Here is a 17818-nt window from a genome sequence, read left to right as displayed (position 1 = left end):
ACCAATAGTATTCTAGTTCCTGATTCCTGCCGCTACAACAAGGGCGCCATAATATGTTTTTACGATTACAATAATTTAGTTAACACGTTAGAATACCAGAGGCGCTGTAAACAGTGTTAAGTGACATAAGGTTAATACGCGGACTGTCGTTTGATAGTAATTCCTGCAAACATATCTTTTTACATATGATTAACATTTAGATACTTTTGCAATAATTAACATTAATTTATATACGTTTATACATATCATATAAATATATATGTATATATATATATATAGATAGATATATAGGTTGCGTACACATACAAAGTACACATACACATATATAACTCTAGTGCTCGCGCGTACTATACGTATATATGTGTTTGCGCGTGTGCGCGGGTCGTTTGCATGTGTTTATTGTATGTGTATGTATGAACAATAATGTGAGTTTGCTAAAGTAAATCGTGTTCGTGTACTGATTTTCATTGCAAGCTGAATTGTCCGTGTTGGCATACTGTTTTTATTAATGACGTTTCAAGTGTAATATATAATTAAGAATAATGGGTGTTGGCCTTAAACCATTAGAGTTTACTGATTGCTTAACCGATAGTCCGTATTTTCGAGAAAATCTACATTATCATGAACGTGAATTGGAAAAAACCAGTCAGCAGATTAAACGTCTCATCAAGGAGGTCAAAGATCTACTGTTAGCCGCTAAGAGTAAGTTGCGTTCCATAGGATATGATCGCGCATATTGTTACTGCACGTATGCAACAGCTGCTACTTTTACGTTTCTTTGTAAAATACAATTATGAGCTGACAATCTATCATTCCTAATTATTTAATAATTAGTATTATCTTTTATTTTACTTCTTCTTTTTTTTTTTTTTTTCTACCAATCACGTTAATATTTATTATCTCTCTATATCTCTCTATATCTCTATTTCTCTCTCTGTCTTTCTCACTCTCACTCTCTCTCTCTCTCTCCCTCTCTGTTGTTCACTTTTAATTTTTCTTTCATTTCATAGAAAAACACTGCATACAATGTGGCAAATAAAAACGAGTTCAATATTTTAATGGCTTATATAATACTTATCAATAAAAATAAAAAAAATGTTTAATTAACGTTGATCCTAAAATCCAATCCTTTTCATGTAAATTAACTTTTTATTATTTATATTATAAGCACACAAGTTTTTTGACAATGTATTGAATGTACATAGAGAGGAATTTGCTTAAAAACATATTAATTCAAGGTTGTAAAGATAAATTTATTATGAAAATAAGCAAAAATTATTATTAATGTCAATAAAGATTACTTCATAAATGTAAATAGAATATACGTGAATTATAGATATTTGGTATGTCTTATTTCCATTTGAATAGAATTTTAACGTATACTTTCAAATATTTTTTGAACTAGTGTATTTCTAAGCCAATTCCTCTGTGTACATTCAATGTGTTGCTTAGAGACTTGCTTACAATATTAAATGCTCATATATAAAAAAAGTTTATTTACATCAGAAGGGTTGATTTTATAACCTTTATTAACACCATACTATCCGATGATACTACATTAACATTGTATGAAAATTATTGGATAAATGCCAGTGACACCTTTATTGGTATTGTGTTTAAAACTATTAAACAAATACAGATGATGCTTTGTTTGTGTCACATTCAAAACTATCAAACAAATGCCTGTGTCAGGCAGAAGAATATTAATCATATGTGTAAATATATTAAAGTCTTAATTAAATATTTTTTATTTTTCTTAATAAGTACTATAAGCTTTTATAAAATATTAGACTATTTTTTTGTTGTTATCACCCTCTATAAAATATTTATTATCTCTTAGCACGCATAGATAATATCAAGCAATTTGTAAAAAAGTCTTTCTTATATTTCTGTTAATAAAATTGATTTTTCTTGTAATTCCTATTGTTTATTAACCATTTAATTATAGATCAAATGATATTAATTTTTAATGTGCTTTGTAGCGCTTGAAAACACACACATTTTTCTATAATTCTTTCATTAAATTTATCTCTTTGTACATTTTCTATCTCTAATACGCATGGAATACAATTTGACATAAGATTGTGATGGTTTTGTAGATTTATCCCGAGCCCAGCGAGCATTTTCTAAAACACTGCAAAATTTTAGTTTCGAATGTATCGGAGAAACACAAACCGAAGATGAAACTCACATATCGCAAAGTTTAAAGGAATTTGGTAAACTGATAGCATCAATAGAGGATGAAAGGGACCGCATGGTATGCACAATATATATTCAGTATATAATATATACAAAGTAAATATAATAAAATAGATATATAATCAATGTGATATCTACTAATAATTTGTAACTTTACTCAAATATATCAAAGAACAGGCAGCATACGATTATTTAGTAAATATGTATTATTAAGGAATACATTTTACACGAAGAGTGCATCATTGAAAATCTTTCTAATTGATTTTATAAAATGATACGTATAGTTATATAAAACCATTTATAACGTTTCAATCTATACGTAAACTGATTTATTATATATATATATTGATATTATTTCTTATATTATTAAAAAAGTTTTTTATTATTTTGTTCTAATTAAAAATTTATAAAAAAAATGACATATTATATATAGCTACAAATTTGTGATATGTTATGTTTCTATTGCTCTCTGTTTTATTCCATTTGTTCTTTCTAATTGCACTTTGTTTATTCTTTGCTTGCATACACTCTAGAGTGAAAATCAACTGTGGGACCCCGTCGCAGCATATATAAATTAATTCATTCGGTCAAATTATATGACGTAAGACTTATTCGATACATTCTTGGAGAAATTTTATCAAGTTTACTTTTTTTTATTCGAATATATTGTGAAATATATACGTATAGATTAGGACTTGTAATATTGTACACATGATTTGTTTTTTGCATGTCGAGTGTCACATATAAAGCACATACGAAAAGCAGCACAAATTATTGTGATATATGCTAGAGACTTCTTTCTCAAGGATCTAATTTTTGATTATACTTATAACATAAATCAACTCAAAATATAAATAATTGTATAAAACCTCTAGCAGAATCACATTTGATATTTTTTAATATCGATTAGTTTACTATCATTGAACTCTCTATTTTCTTTATAATTCGAAATTGAGATAGTTGGAGATTAGCCCCACATAGCTGTAGAATATTATGTAAACTGTCTTTTTACTTTTTCTTAAAAAATTCATACAAATAAAAATTGTTCTATAGTTACTAGAAGTAGTGGCATATTATCTTTAACAGGAGAAAAACATTTTTTATAAAATTTATTATATGTTACTAATTTATATTTTTTAAACAGGCATAACATTTCTATTCACATATGATGTTTATCAATTTGTTAACTTTATTTTAGAAATATTTCAAGGACAAGTATAACGATAAATAATCTTCAAAAGCACGATTATATTCATTACATTTTTCTTACATTTATTATTTATCTTCATTTATGTTGCTTTCGATATTTATTATTTCTTTTTGGCAATATTATTTTTTCAGCTTGAACGCGCTTATGATCAAATTATACTTCCTTTGGAAAACTTCAGAAAGGAACATATTGGTGGTGTTAAGGTAGATATATACTTTTTTTTTATTCTTTAAAATATACTTTCATAATTTTTTTCACTATTTTCCTTTCTGACATTATAAATTAATATACTAATACGCATATAGATTATTTTGAATACTATATATTTTCTTCGCTTTATAGGACGGGAAGAAAAAGTTTGAAAAACAGACTATTAAGTTTTGTCAAAGTCAAGAACGTTACCTAAATTTATCTACAAAAAAACAGGACAATGTTCTTCAAGAGGTATATTATTATACCATAGTTTATTTTTTATATACATATAAAAATCTTTTTTTCAAATGCATTAATATATTATTATAATATTCATTTTAGGCGGATGCAACATTGGAAATGGCCAAAAGACATTTTTGTCAAGCTAGTTTAGAATATGTGTTCTTGTTGCAAGAGGTACAAGAACGAAAGAAATTTGAATTTGTTGAAACAGTGGGTATAATAATAACATTATTATTATTATTATAATTATTATTATTATTATTATAAAAGTTTTATCCTCGTACATTTTTATCATTTAGTATATACTTGAAAATACTTTTCAGTTACTAAGTTTTATGTTCGGTTGGTTAACGTTCTACCATCAAGGTCACGAAGTAGCAAAGGATTTTAAACCATATATGACTGAATTGCAGTTAAAAATACAAAAGGTTTGTTATCTTCGTCATAATTATATATACAGAATGGTAAAAAAAAAGGTCCGATATTTAAAGGGTTTATAGTACTAAAAAAAAATGTTTAACTAAGATAGATCATAAAATGAACCTTTTCTATGTAAATTAAATTTTATTATTTTTGAGCGTTCGATGTCGTAAGCGAGTCTCTTGGCAATATATTGAACGTATATAGAAAAATTTACTTAGAAATACACTAATTCAAGGAATATTTAAAAATATACATCAATTCATGATCTGTAGATATTTAACGTGTTAATTTGCACTTCTGCAATTGCATTTGAATGGAAAGAAGACATATTGAATATTTATGATTTGTATATATTGTTTGTGCTAGGAAGTAATCTTTGTTGACATTAATAATAATTTTTGCTTATTTTCATAATAAATTTACCTTTAGAACCTTGAATTAATGTGTTTTTAAGCAAATTCCTCTCTATGTACATTCAATACATTGTCAAAAAAAAAACTTGTGCTTACAATATAAATAATGAAAGTTAATTTACATGAAAAGAATTGGATTTTAGGATCCACGTTAATTAAAAATTTTTGACTCTCATTGATAAGTACTATGAGCCATTAACACATTGATACGTTCTACTTGTTATCGTTTATTTCTTTCTGCATTTGTCTAATTTCTAACAAAACATAAATAATATTCTGTGGATAATCAGATCAACAGTCACTTTGTAAAAATTAATTTTAAATTAAAAAAGACATCTGTTTTATTATAAAACAAGTAATATAAGTGCTGACGTTCAATGTGTTAAAATATTAGACTCTTTTTTTTTGACTATTCTGTATATATGCGAAAATATTATTTATATAATAGTATAGTATATTATTGTCGCATTTTTTGTTTTAAATACTTGCAAATTGATTAATCTTATGCATTTTAATAAAAGTGATTTTATTGTATGTATTATAATATTACTATGTAAAAAAAATAACTGTTGAAAGCAAAGAAATGTGCTTTAAAAGCACTAACATAATATTTAACATTTATTAGTTTTTGGTGTGGTATATGCAAATTTTACAAATATGTATTTCTTTTCGTAAAACAGCATGTCATCGCTATTTAAATATGTCATTTTAAATCAACATTTATCAATAATATATATTTATATATATATATATATATATATATATATATATATATATATATGTATATATAAATGTATAACGCGAAGCAAATTAATTAGATGTACTAATGTTGGTTACATATCATTAATTTTTATCTATTGTTCATTTGAGAGATTACATGTTCAAAATATAATTAGGATAACAAGCATGAAGAATTGCCCACTAATTTTCACTTTATGTGTGCGTATTTTTTACAAGACTAGAGAGAATTTTCTTGCAACCCGGGATAAAACTGAATCACTTATGAATAAAATGAAGGATATGAAAAAGGTATGTGTTTTCTGTTATTAAAACTTTTCAATATTACAAGCTTTTTATTGGAAGCAATTTATTGTGGATATGGGATTATATATTTTTTGGAACATGCATGATAAATCATGTACTAAAAATCAATTGAAATAAAAATATAATAATATATCAAATGGAACTAGGATAATGTTTATTTGTGATATTATTTTTGTTTCTTACAGTCAGCCGTGGAAACAGGATTGAACAAACTACATTCACGCGAAGGATATTTATTTCTTATGGAAAAAAGTAATCTTTTTCTTTTATTCTTTACTTATATAAAAATATTGAAAATTATTATCGTTTATGACAAATGATATGTATTTTGTAAAATATTGTTACAGAGGCTTTTGGTACAACATGGACTAAACAATATTGTACATATCAAAAAGACACTAAGGAATTTACAATGATCCCATACAATCAACTTACAGGCAAATTTGTAAGTAATATATGTTAACAACATGAAGATTTCTATACTGTATAATAACTAATGAATTTTATCGTATCACATTGAACAGAGTAGTAAAGAAACTCTGACGTTAGCATCGTGCGTAAGGCGTATGTCAGATACAATTGAAAAACGCTTTTGTTTTGATATTACATCTATTGATAAGTGAGTGATTTGATGCTATTTTGATTTAATACAAATTGAAAAAAGTATATCACAAGATTTTTATTTTTAGGCCTAATGTAACATACACGTTTCAAGCATTATCCGAAGAAGATAGAAAATTATGGATGGATGCGATGGATGGTAAAGAACCGGTAAGGATAACTTCAATATTTTTCCGATAAATAATTCAGTGTTACCATCAATTTGAAATAATTAATTTCCAATCTTTTTAGAGTTATCCTTTAGTAGGAACATCAGTTAAATCTGAGGAAAATATTTTGGATGAAACAGGATTCATGTTTGTATCAAAATGTATTACGGTCCTGGAAGACAGAGGTACAATCATTTTCATATTTCTTAACGATCGATGATTTGAAATTAATTATAACAACAAGTGCGTAAGTAATGGTAATAGACAATTTTTTCTTTAGGTCTAGAAGAACAAGGTCTATATCGAGTCGTGGGTGTTGCCTCTAAAGTAAACAAACTTCTAGCTATGGGCCTGGACAGAAGAAAATTAGAAAAACTTTCTCTAGAAGATCGTTTTGAATGGGAAAGTAAAACTATAACCAGTGCATTAAAAACATATTTACGAACGCTTTTTGAACCATTGATGACTTTCCGATACTATAACAGTTTCATTTCAGCTGCGAGTGCGTATAGGTATTCTTTATTATGTTATTTTATTTGCACTTGAGTTTAGTAGTGCTATGTTTTCTTTGGTTACAAATAAATTCATTTAACACGCTGCTTCTCTTACGTAAATGCACTTAATGTACGTGTATAATCTTAGTAAGATAGAATATATTGTTTAATCTTTTTAACAGAACACGAAGTGAAAGAAACACGAATAAATGAAATACATAGCCTCGTTTATCGATTACCAAAGGCTAACTTTAATATGTTGACTCTGCTTATACCTCATTTACGCAGGTAAACATAAATAAAGTGTTACTTTATATTACAATTTTATTATAATATAATAATAATCTAAATAAAATGATCATTTTTCTTCTTACAGTGTAGCAAATAAAAGTGATAAAAATTTAATGACAGTTGGTAATCTAGCCGTTTGCTTTGGCCCGACATTATTGAGGCCAGAAGAAGAAACAGTGGCCTCTATAATGGATATTAAATTTTACAATATCGTAGTAGAAATATTAATTGAAAACTGTGAAAGAATAATCGCCGGGCCTCCGCAAGATATTTTACGCACAACACAAATGATACAAAGTATGGTTACATCCAAAGTAATAGCTGAAACGGATGAGGGTCCCACTACTTCTGGAAATGGAACTTCTTTGTTAAGATATCCAGTGCATAGTTCTGTTTCAATACCGCACGCGCACGTAAGTTCATTTTCATATATTAACATATTTTAGGTAATTGTAAGATTATTAACTTTATATATTTGATTATTTATGATTATTTATGTAGCACGTTGCAAGATCTTATTACGATGGGCCATTAACGATTACAACTAAATCACCTTCTATGGATGATAGAAAAAATGGTGATTACGAAGAAGTTGATCCTAGTAGTCATCGTATTCCTGCATATCTAGAGACTCGAAGTGGTCGAGTTAAATTAACTAACGCAAATCTAATGTATCATTCCGCGGATAAAGGTTACATTTAAATTATATGAATATTTAACTATTTTTATTTTACATTTTCTATTAGAATTGATGCATTATGCCTTTCCAATATTATATTTTAGTGCTTACTAGTGGTAACACGAGTAGCTCGAGCGAATCAATTGCATCGGATCCACATCCATTTACAGCTAATATACCGGTTAAACAAAAACGTGGAACTATTATGTCTACGCATTATCCTGCTAATTATCCACGAAGTAATCCTACGATATCTATGTAAGTAAAAGTTATCTAATATAATAATAATGTTCAAATGATTTAATAATATAGCATGATATTATAATTATTAACAAAAATGATAATTTTGTCAGTGCTAATACATCGCCAAGTAGTGGTCGTTCCAGTCCTGGTCAAATGCCTGGAATTTGGTATGTCTTATTTTTATATAATTATTTAACTAATTGTATATATGACTCTCTGAATGCCTAATGGTACTTCCACAAGCCACATATTTTGGAGTGCTCCTAAATAACTTTGTATAATAGATATTGCCTATGTTCAGCTAAAAGTTAATATCTACAATTTTGATCTTGAATGACTTATATAGTAGCTTACATAGCTTAAAATGTCATAAACAATCAAAGAAAAGTTTCCTACCAGCTCTGTTACAATGTAAACATGATGTAAAACAGATTTTAAAAAGTTACAAATTTTGATAACGGCTGTTTTTTTATGGCTTCTTATATCTGAAATGCTTAATCGCTTTAAATTTAAAATATAAATAACATCCCTTACAAAGCCCATTCGATCAAAAGCTGTGGCAACATTTATTTATATTTGTTTTAGATTCTCTAAAAATAATAATATCAAAATCGATGAAACTAAAGCCTCTCCTTGTAAAAAAATTTAAGAAAAATTTAAATTGAATTCAGGATTTATTCTTTTGTGTGCGTTTTTGTAATTCAATGTGTATTTTTTAATATTGTATTCGTAGTTTTCAATAAATATAGTAGGTTAGTATAATAATAATTCCAAAACGATAAAGGATTTCAGAAAGACTTTTAAAACAATGAAAACTAAATTCGTTGGAATGTTAAAAAAAATTCAATAATTTTTGTGTTCTTTTATTCTGATAATGCAATAATAATTACAATTATTTTATCAATGTTTCCATAAGTTTGTAGGATTATTATCTCATGTAGGTTTTAATTAGTTTAATAATAGAAAACAAAAAATCTTTTGGACAGTATAAATTAATTCATAATATTATTTCTATCAAATAATTTTTTATTAATTTTTGTATGAACATTTTTCTGATAAAAAATTTAAGTACTTTGTACTTTTAAGTACTTTTTAAAGTACTTAAAGTAAATTGATAGTAAAATCCTATATATTTATTTAAGTAAATACACGTTTTTCAATTTATTTTATCATCAGCCAAAAATCACTAACTAAATTTTACTTTTTTTTTTTTATAAGAAAATAACTTAAAAATTTACTAGCCATTATTCCATAAAAAAAACATCATTGGTAGTATTTGAAAGTATTAACACAAAAAAGCATATTTCACCAAAATCTGATTTTTCAAATTAAAAATTTCTTTGACGAATAATAACTCGGAATAACAAATATTGATTAGTAACATTTGACTGAACATAAACAATATATGCGCTTTGTTCATTTACATCTATAAATTCGTAAAACTATGGATATTAATTGATTCTTTTACATAAATTAAATTAATTTAAATTTATCAAATCATGAACAACGCATTGAAATAAAAAATTTTATAATCAACGTAATGAACTCATTGCGATAGATTTAAATAATTTGTACTAATTCTTCTACTAACTAATAATAACTAATTCTAATTATTTATACTAACTTCTTTTTAGGAGAGTACGAACATTATATGCCTGTTTGGCCGAAGGTGATGGGGAATTATCATTTGAACCAAATCAAATTATCACAAATGGTAATGTTCGTTCCTAAATAAAACTGATTTTCCTTTTTATAATTAATTGAATTAAACTATTATATATTACATTGTTAATTACAGTTAAGGCTTCTTTAGAGCCCGGATGGTTAGAAGGCACCTTGAATGGGAAAACTGGACTAGTTCCAAAAAATTATGTCGAACAGTTACCCTGAAGCTGAAGTAACCAAAGAGTGCCTGTGTTGCATTAAATCATATTTACATTCCATATGCACACATTCCCCAAATATTTTACTCCGCTGCATGTAAATTTCTATATATTGCGGGGTAAGATTCTCATCCAAACTGATATCATATACGTGAAACGCATAATCGTAACTGTATCTTTCTTTGGATACAACGTACATAGTCAATTATACTTATACATTTCTATGTGAACGTAAACTTATTTATTAGAGAAACATTTTTTCTTTTTTTAAATATAATTATGCTGTATATAAAATTACGTATAAAAAAATGTAATGCATACGCAAATCTATAATAGAGTTAATAATATATATACATACACATCTAATATATAATAAGTAAGTTTTTACTGGAAATATTGCATCGATATACATATATATATATACCATTTATATATGTATACCATCATTTTTAGAAATTCATTCAAACAATAGTCTTTTAATCTCACAATTATTTGAATTGCTGTATTATACATAATATACAAGATAGTATATAGCAATAATCATATTGTGATACGAAGTAAACAAATATAAGAGATATAACCGTTACCCCATTATGCTTTTACGAATCATAATATTTAATATTGTGCACATCAAATGAAATATCATACTATGTTATATCGATAATTGATACTATACTCTACTATAACTGATTGTCAAAGAGACAAGATATACATAAAATATACATAAATAAAGATATAAAACTATGTTTATTTTTTTTATACTCAGGTCTTTATATATATATATATATATTATATTATATATATATATTACTACCTTAATAATTATTATTTATAATATTTATTAACATTATTTTCATATTATAACATTTCATTAAAATCGTATAAATGCTATTTATAATTGATATAGTAATACATTTTTACATATATGGATGCTTCAATTTACATCATACGAGTATACAAAAAACTGGCAATACAATCTAGCAAATATAATGGCTCACGAAAAGTATTCGAACGTTCGATATTAATATTTTAGAGAATACAAATATGTATATTAGAATAAATTTCTGAAAATAATGTTGCAATTACTATCGATATTAAAACTTTAAAAAATAGAAGTACGCACATGTTAAATTTAAGTTCTTCAAGTAATGCTATAACTACTACTATTATAAGATGTACAATTACAAAGATTAATGTATATAAATATATGTTACGGGTAATGTGTACTACCATGGACATCATTGTCAGTCTACGGAATGCCCAGAGTGGGGGGGGGGGGTTCTGTCAATCTATGAAATGTGCTTCAATTGGCTGTATTTAGAGCACAGGGGAGGAGAGGGTTCAATTTCCGTAATTTGTTTCACTTAAAATAACTTCAGTTTAACCTCCTCTATGCTCTAAACAAATTCCATTGAAGGATATTTTATAGATTGACTGAAACTTCTTAGGGACATTGTGTATAAATTTTTAAATATCCACGATGTTTCATTTACAATAATAACTTGAGATCAGTTTGCCACCTTCCCCGTATTCTGAACACATTCTGTTAAAGCACATTTAATAAATGGACTGAAAAACCCTCTGGGCATCCTATAAAATACCCCAAATATCTACATACATTGATCATAACATATACACAATTAGAAGTGAAGTGTATTATAGTAAACCGAAGAATATTCGAACAGCATTAATTATACTTTATATTAAGAAAATCAAGTATTCTAAAAAAAAAAAGAATAAATAAACAGAAACAACTTAGGACGGGATTGCAAAAATTTTGTCCGTCATTCTCGGAGAATATTCAAAACAGAAATCACGGCAAACAAGTGTATATTTTTTTATGGTGTCAACGAGAATTCGCATGTCGCACAAAGAATAAACTTCTATATCGATTAGCACCGATTAGTAATTACGTGATATTTTGATTATTAATTAATATTGTTTTGCAGTAAATAACAATATCAAAATCTCATCGTCTACCAAATTAAAGAAACTTTTAACTTTCTTATGTAAAGATACGTGGAAACACATTACAATTCATTTAAACGAATTAAAAGGTTCACTTCTTTGATGACGACGAGAGATTGTTTAAACAATTGCAAAAGATACGCGATTTTTCTATTGTTATTAGTATCAAGTAAATCTTTACTTGCACTGCTTTCATTTCACATATGAAATGTGATTATGTTTCGTTGATAGCAAGGAACTAACACCTTGATCGGTGCGTACATTTAATGCCGTTCGAATATATTCGTGACCAGTTTCAGTACATTTTTGCAACGAATGTTTAATAATAACTTCTACAAATATCTCATCCAATTTATTTCAAATTTTGTCTCATTGTTTTCGGTCTTCATTTTATTGGAAATAAACATATTCTTTTTTTATTAAATATTTATATTTATCTAAAAAGGGCTCAGATATTTTTTTAAACTTAACACAGTTGAAAGGGGTGGGAGAATCCATTAAAACTTTATACATTGCGTTCCTAGTAGTAAGGGCTAATTCTTAACACTATGACTGAACATTTACAGTTGTAAAAGTTGAATGAAATGTTTCTGTTTTGAATATTTTCCGGGAACCCCGGACGAAATTTTTGTAATCATATGTTTCATTATATTTCTATTTATTTTCTTTAGAATATTTGATTTACTTGATATAATAAGGTTTGTATAATTAATATCGTTCGAATACTTTCGTGACTCATGTTTCAGTATATATATTTACAACATTCATTGTAAAGAGATATATATATATCAAGAAATTTCATAATTTCTACAAATCCAATATTTTCCTATCTGATTTTCACTTCAAATTTTGTATGCATCCATAGTTGCATCTTATAGTAATTGCAATATTACTTACAGAACTTACACATCTAACATGCATATTTTTGTATTCTTTTTGAAAGTTTTAATATAGATCGTTTTAAAATACTTTCGCGTTTATTTTTATAAACAATAGTTATTTTATGCATACTTTCATTTATTGTCAAAGATACGGATTTTTTAATAGACTATATTTTATATTAATCTAAATGTCTTTGGTTAATATTATTTTTACAGCCCTTTGAATTAGTAAAAGTATCAAAATATAATTGTATAAAAACGATAATTAATATAAATGCTTTTAATTAGACAACTTATTGGTTAACTGCATCAAATGGATTTCCATTGCTAAACAACCTGCTTCCAAAGCCTTATTTTCTGTGTTATTCCATATAACACTCATAAATAAAGCATAACACAATAGCGCAGTCATAAATAAACGACCGATATTAAGAGCTATACTTATACCTATAGACGTAGTAGTATAGTCTAATCCCATTGACCAAATTACTGGCACAATCAGTATGCAGGCAGCTAACAAATACCAGAAATACTGATAACGTAGAGATGTTATGGCAGATTCGCATATTCCAATAGCTTCCTTTAATGTTTCTCTCACGTCAATATCATTCTTTTCGTGTATACCTGAGAGATTATTAAAATATATTTAGTATTTCTCTCGTCCAAAATTACAATTTTTAATGATAAAATTTTACAGGGAACTTGGACATGAAAAGAAGTAGAACTTAGTTTGATTGAGTTGATGTCCAAGTTCCCTGTAAAATTTTATCATTAAAATATATATATTGTTAATACATTGCTGAGCTTTATACTTTAATACAACACAAAAAAAAGAACTCTAAAAAGTTTGTAACTTACCATTGGTCAATTTCAAACTTGCCATAATAGCTTCATGATCGGAATAACTAAAATTTTTATTGGGTACTCTTTTGGGTAAAGGTTGTTGATAATTTATTGCGCTAATCTAAATATATAAACATATAATTTATAAATAAATGATATATTAAGAACTAAATGAATACGTGTTAATGCAATCATTACAATACCTTAACATTTGATGAGCCAAAGTATAAAATATGGTCTATGCGTTTCCCTTCTGGACACTTTCTAGCCACTCTAGCACTGGTATAACTATTATTGGCACATTCATCGGTTCCTATATTACCAAAGTTACTTGAACAAGCATCCATTAAACCAGCAACCCCACATATAATTCTATAAGCTAAATCTTGTGGCTCTGCGTTAAGGTCACCACCTAATATCACAACATCTGAACCACCGCTTGTCATTCTAATAAATTGCGCTGTATCGAATGCTTGCAAAACTCTATGCGATTTATACTCGTCATGAACTTTATTATATTCAGCGTGTAACTGCAATTTATATATATATATATACATATAATATATATATACATAATTATCAAAAATAAAAATGAACGACTTACGTGTGCTGCATAAACATTAACGCTCATATCCTCAACTTTAATCTTACAAAGGCCAACACCCTTACCACCAAACCAATCACCATGATGTATCTTGTGAAAATAGCCATTTAATGGCCACCTATGAAACATTACATCTTCAATACAATATTTAGAGAAGATACAAATCCCGGATCCTAAAACACCGCTAAAAATAACAAATAAAGCATATTTACAGTGAAATTATAAAATAAGCATAAACAATTGCTTCTATCTAATTTTAATATGTTTATACTTAGCATGCATTAGACATTGAAAATATAAAGGATTAATTAATACAGTGACTCGCTTTAATATTCGGACACCATTGATTTTTAACCCTTCGTTGGCATGATATTTATTTTACTAACACCTCTGTAAGAGGACTTTTTCAATGTTACTGTTATTTAATAAAATGTGAAAAAATTTACTAGTACTATTTAGGGTTTCTAGAATATTACCCAATAATTTATTTTGTTATTTACAACTTTAATTTAAAATGTAAAAATAATTATTCAAACATCGCATATACTAAAAAAAAAAAAGATTCATGGTGCCGATTTAAGATTAAATATGATTGTTAAGTTAAAAAAAAATTCATGCTTCTTTTACCAAGATTTACGTTTTTACAAACTGTATCGATATACGCATTTTTTTCCAGTTTTATCAAATAACAGTGAGTTTAATTTCAAAACACTCAATCCAGGATCTTATTTGATTTTTTTTATAATCTTATATTTATCGCAAACAGTAAGGAATTTTGGACGTCCTTTCTGCAGAATACATTCTATTCTGTCTTCATGAGTATATCGTTTTATGATGTTCATGCTACTGTACTTTTACTTATATTTAATAAATTACTAATTCTCTGGTATATATAATTTTTCCTTTTTTTTATGAAAAATAACAAATTAGTATACACCAAACAAAATATTTATGCCTTTTGTCCTATTTTTGCTAATAATATATAAAATATCTGTAAACTTTCAATCTAAACTGATTTATGATCCTGTATTGCATGCTTCAATATAATTATGTTTGAAGATAAAATTTCTGAGCAATCTAACTAATTTCTTAAAGCGAACTAACTGCGAAAGATAAAGTGTATTTAAATACTGTTGCGACATTAAAAAAATTAAGCATTATTTTGTTTACGTTATATGCTACACAGATAATTATGTTAATTAAATAATTAAAACCTATATTTCTGGTATAATTAACAAAACTGTACTAATTAGTAAAAAAAAAAACCTATGAATTCTTTAATTCAACTATAAGTAAACGTATAGTACAATCATATTTAAAAAGTAATGGTGTCCAGATATTAAAGCAAGTTATTATACAAATATCTATTATATGTATACTATATATTGTACATAGAATAAATTTGTTGTATACCTATGGAAGTAATGGGAATACGGAAGCTGTTCTTTTACTTTAGATCTAATCATTTTAAAATCACGAACAGACCAAACTTCTTGTAAGGATATTATATCATATTCTCCTGAAGAAAGTTTATCAGCGATAGCTTCCATACGAACTTTTCTATTTTTACTAACATATGGAATACCCCTAAGAACAAATAATTCAATAAATTAAACAAATGAAATAAGATAACGCAAATGGTAAATTTTTGTATACCATATATATAATAGTAACATAGGCTTACCAACAATTCAATGATAAAACATTGATTGTAATTTCACGCGACATCATTGACACACAGGTTATAAATATAAAACAATGATTATAATTTATAATATATAATCTTCAAATGAAGAGAATAATTTCCTTGGAATTAGCTTTCAATCGAACACACTTAATATGGGCATGCCACATCATCTAATCTACCGTATATCACTTATCCATATTATCGGATTTTTCTAGTGTTTTACAAAAAAAAAAAAAACAAGAAGAATGAAAAAGAAGGAAGAAAGAAAAGAAAAGAAACAAAAACCCTAAACTTCAATTGTTTAACTATTAAAAACACATTAAGCACTATGTGTCAATCCGTAAGACACCCGCCGACTGTCAACTTTTCGTTTTGACAATCGCGACTTTTCTTTGTGCGCCTTTTTACCGGAAACTTTTTGATTTTCTTTTATTTATGCCGGATATACAAATTCTACTGCATCAACTACGCCATTATTTAGCTCAAACAACAGCAGTTGTACATTTGTTACTGCGATATATGTGCGTGTATAATTTGTTTCGTTAATATTATATATAACCGAATTATCCCGCCGAATGATCGTTCTTCACTACCTAAACGAAAAGTAGAACAAAATCAGTTCGGCGCTCAACGTGTTAAAAATTTTCGAAATTTTTTTACTAGTAAAAGAAAGTAACGAATATAGTAATATTTTATCTTCCAAACATACGCGTGATGTTATAAAGAACATAACAAATAAGAACCAATCATATTCCCGAGTAATAAATAAGGATATTTTCATGAAATAATTTTAGCTGTATTTCTTTTTTTTTTTTTTTACTTACAATAAACAAATAAAAAAAGAACTAGTACATGTTAATTATTAAAAAAAATATTTCACGAGCGCGCAATACAACGTGCACGATATAGAAACATATATGCAAATATATATATATCTAGTGAGCAAAGACCAATAAGTGCGGATTATGCTCGCTAGTTGGAAAAGATCAAGAAAGCTAGTAAATACCTGAGAACTTGCTGTTGTAATGTGATATCCCTAATGCCTATTATAACAGTAAGCGATAGCAACGTGAAAACCTATAAGATGATGATACACAAATGAATAGAGAATGATGAATGAGAGAATAAATAAGTGAAAAAAACAAATGAATGTGTAAACAATTGAGCAAATGGACAAATAAATGTGAAATATCTGAGATATGAATATATAGGAATAATAAAAAGTCCCTAACAGCTAGTGACACAAACAGCGATGTAGGGTTAATCTACATGTAATTGTAATAATAATGCATGTATACGTAACAACATAAAACTTGATTTATTTGATATCACACATTAATTGATGCACACTTGTAATTAGATGATAAGGACGACGTCTCGTTGAAAGCTGTGCGTAATATTAAGTCTAGTGTTTTTTAATTTTCTGGTTAGCTGCGTTTGGTATAACCACTGATGCCAACTCAATGCTGCCGTAGTTTGTCAGCCTGCTTGAATATGATTGGCTGCGTAGCAGTGTATGAGCGTAAGTGGTAATGCAACACTTCGCTAGTAGAATGACCGCTGTTGCAAATACTTATTGTGGCCACCGCGAGATGGCGGCAGGATGGTTGACGATGTAGTGTGTTCAATAATATTCAAAAATAATTAATTCACTGGGGAAAAATATTATATGAATATTTTTATTATAAACGTATCAAAAAAGACTTATACAAAATATGTAATAAACTTAACAAAATCTTAAACGGAAAAAG

At 27.1% G+C, this 17818-nt stretch overlaps 2 protein-coding genes across 4 annotated transcripts; one reads left to right on the top strand and one right to left on the bottom strand.

Annotated features, from left to right (window-relative positions):
- Positions 1–290: 290 nt before the first annotated feature.
- LOC106791470 (rho GTPase-activating protein 26) lies at positions 291–10812 on the top strand. 2 transcript variants are annotated; one of them, XM_014757110.1, is made up of 20 exons: positions 291–702; positions 2100–2257; positions 3541–3612; positions 3752–3853; positions 3944–4054; positions 4168–4272; positions 5638–5709; positions 5910–5976; positions 6072–6169; positions 6249–6343; positions 6414–6495; positions 6577–6679; positions 6775–6996; positions 7171–7276; positions 7365–7692; positions 7781–7970; positions 8063–8216; positions 8312–8368; positions 9836–9915; positions 10000–10812. In XM_014757110.1, the coding sequence occupies exons 1-20, from the start codon at positions 543–545 to the stop codon at positions 10089–10091; spliced, it is 2454 nt and encodes an 817-aa protein (XP_014612596.1). In that variant the 5' UTR covers positions 291–542; the 3' UTR covers positions 10092–10812. The 2 variants fall into 2 exon arrangements, with proteins under 2 accessions (XP_014612596.1, XP_014612597.1); XM_014757111.1 differs by lacking the exon at positions 5638–5709.
- Positions 10813–12651: 1839 nt separating this feature from the next.
- LOC106791475 (putative neutral sphingomyelinase) lies at positions 12652–16826 on the bottom strand. Of its 2 annotated transcripts, none has more exons than XM_014757120.1 (6): positions 16065–16826; positions 15794–15967; positions 14381–14498; positions 13980–14306; positions 13792–13897; positions 12652–13557 (listed from the first exon to the last, which is right to left on the bottom strand). In XM_014757120.1, the coding sequence occupies exons 1-6, from the start codon at positions 16109–16111 to the stop codon at positions 13214–13216; spliced, it is 1116 nt and encodes a 371-aa protein (XP_014612606.1). In that variant the 5' UTR covers positions 16112–16826; the 3' UTR covers positions 12652–13213. The 2 variants fall into 2 exon arrangements, with proteins under 2 accessions (XP_014612606.1, XP_014612605.1); XM_014757119.1 differs by having other exon boundaries at positions 14381–14564; positions 16065–16824.
- Positions 16827–17818: the final 992 nt, after the last annotated feature.

This window comes from Polistes canadensis, unplaced genomic scaffold (assembly GCF_001313835.1).
Source record: "Polistes canadensis isolate GaletaPanama2010 unplaced genomic scaffold, ASM131383v1 scaffold_310, whole genome shotgun sequence".
NCBI lineage: Eukaryota > Metazoa > Arthropoda > Insecta > Hymenoptera > Vespidae > Polistes > Polistes canadensis.
The sequence above is the reverse complement of the archived record's forward strand: the minus strand, read 5'-3'. Positions and strand labels throughout refer to the sequence as shown.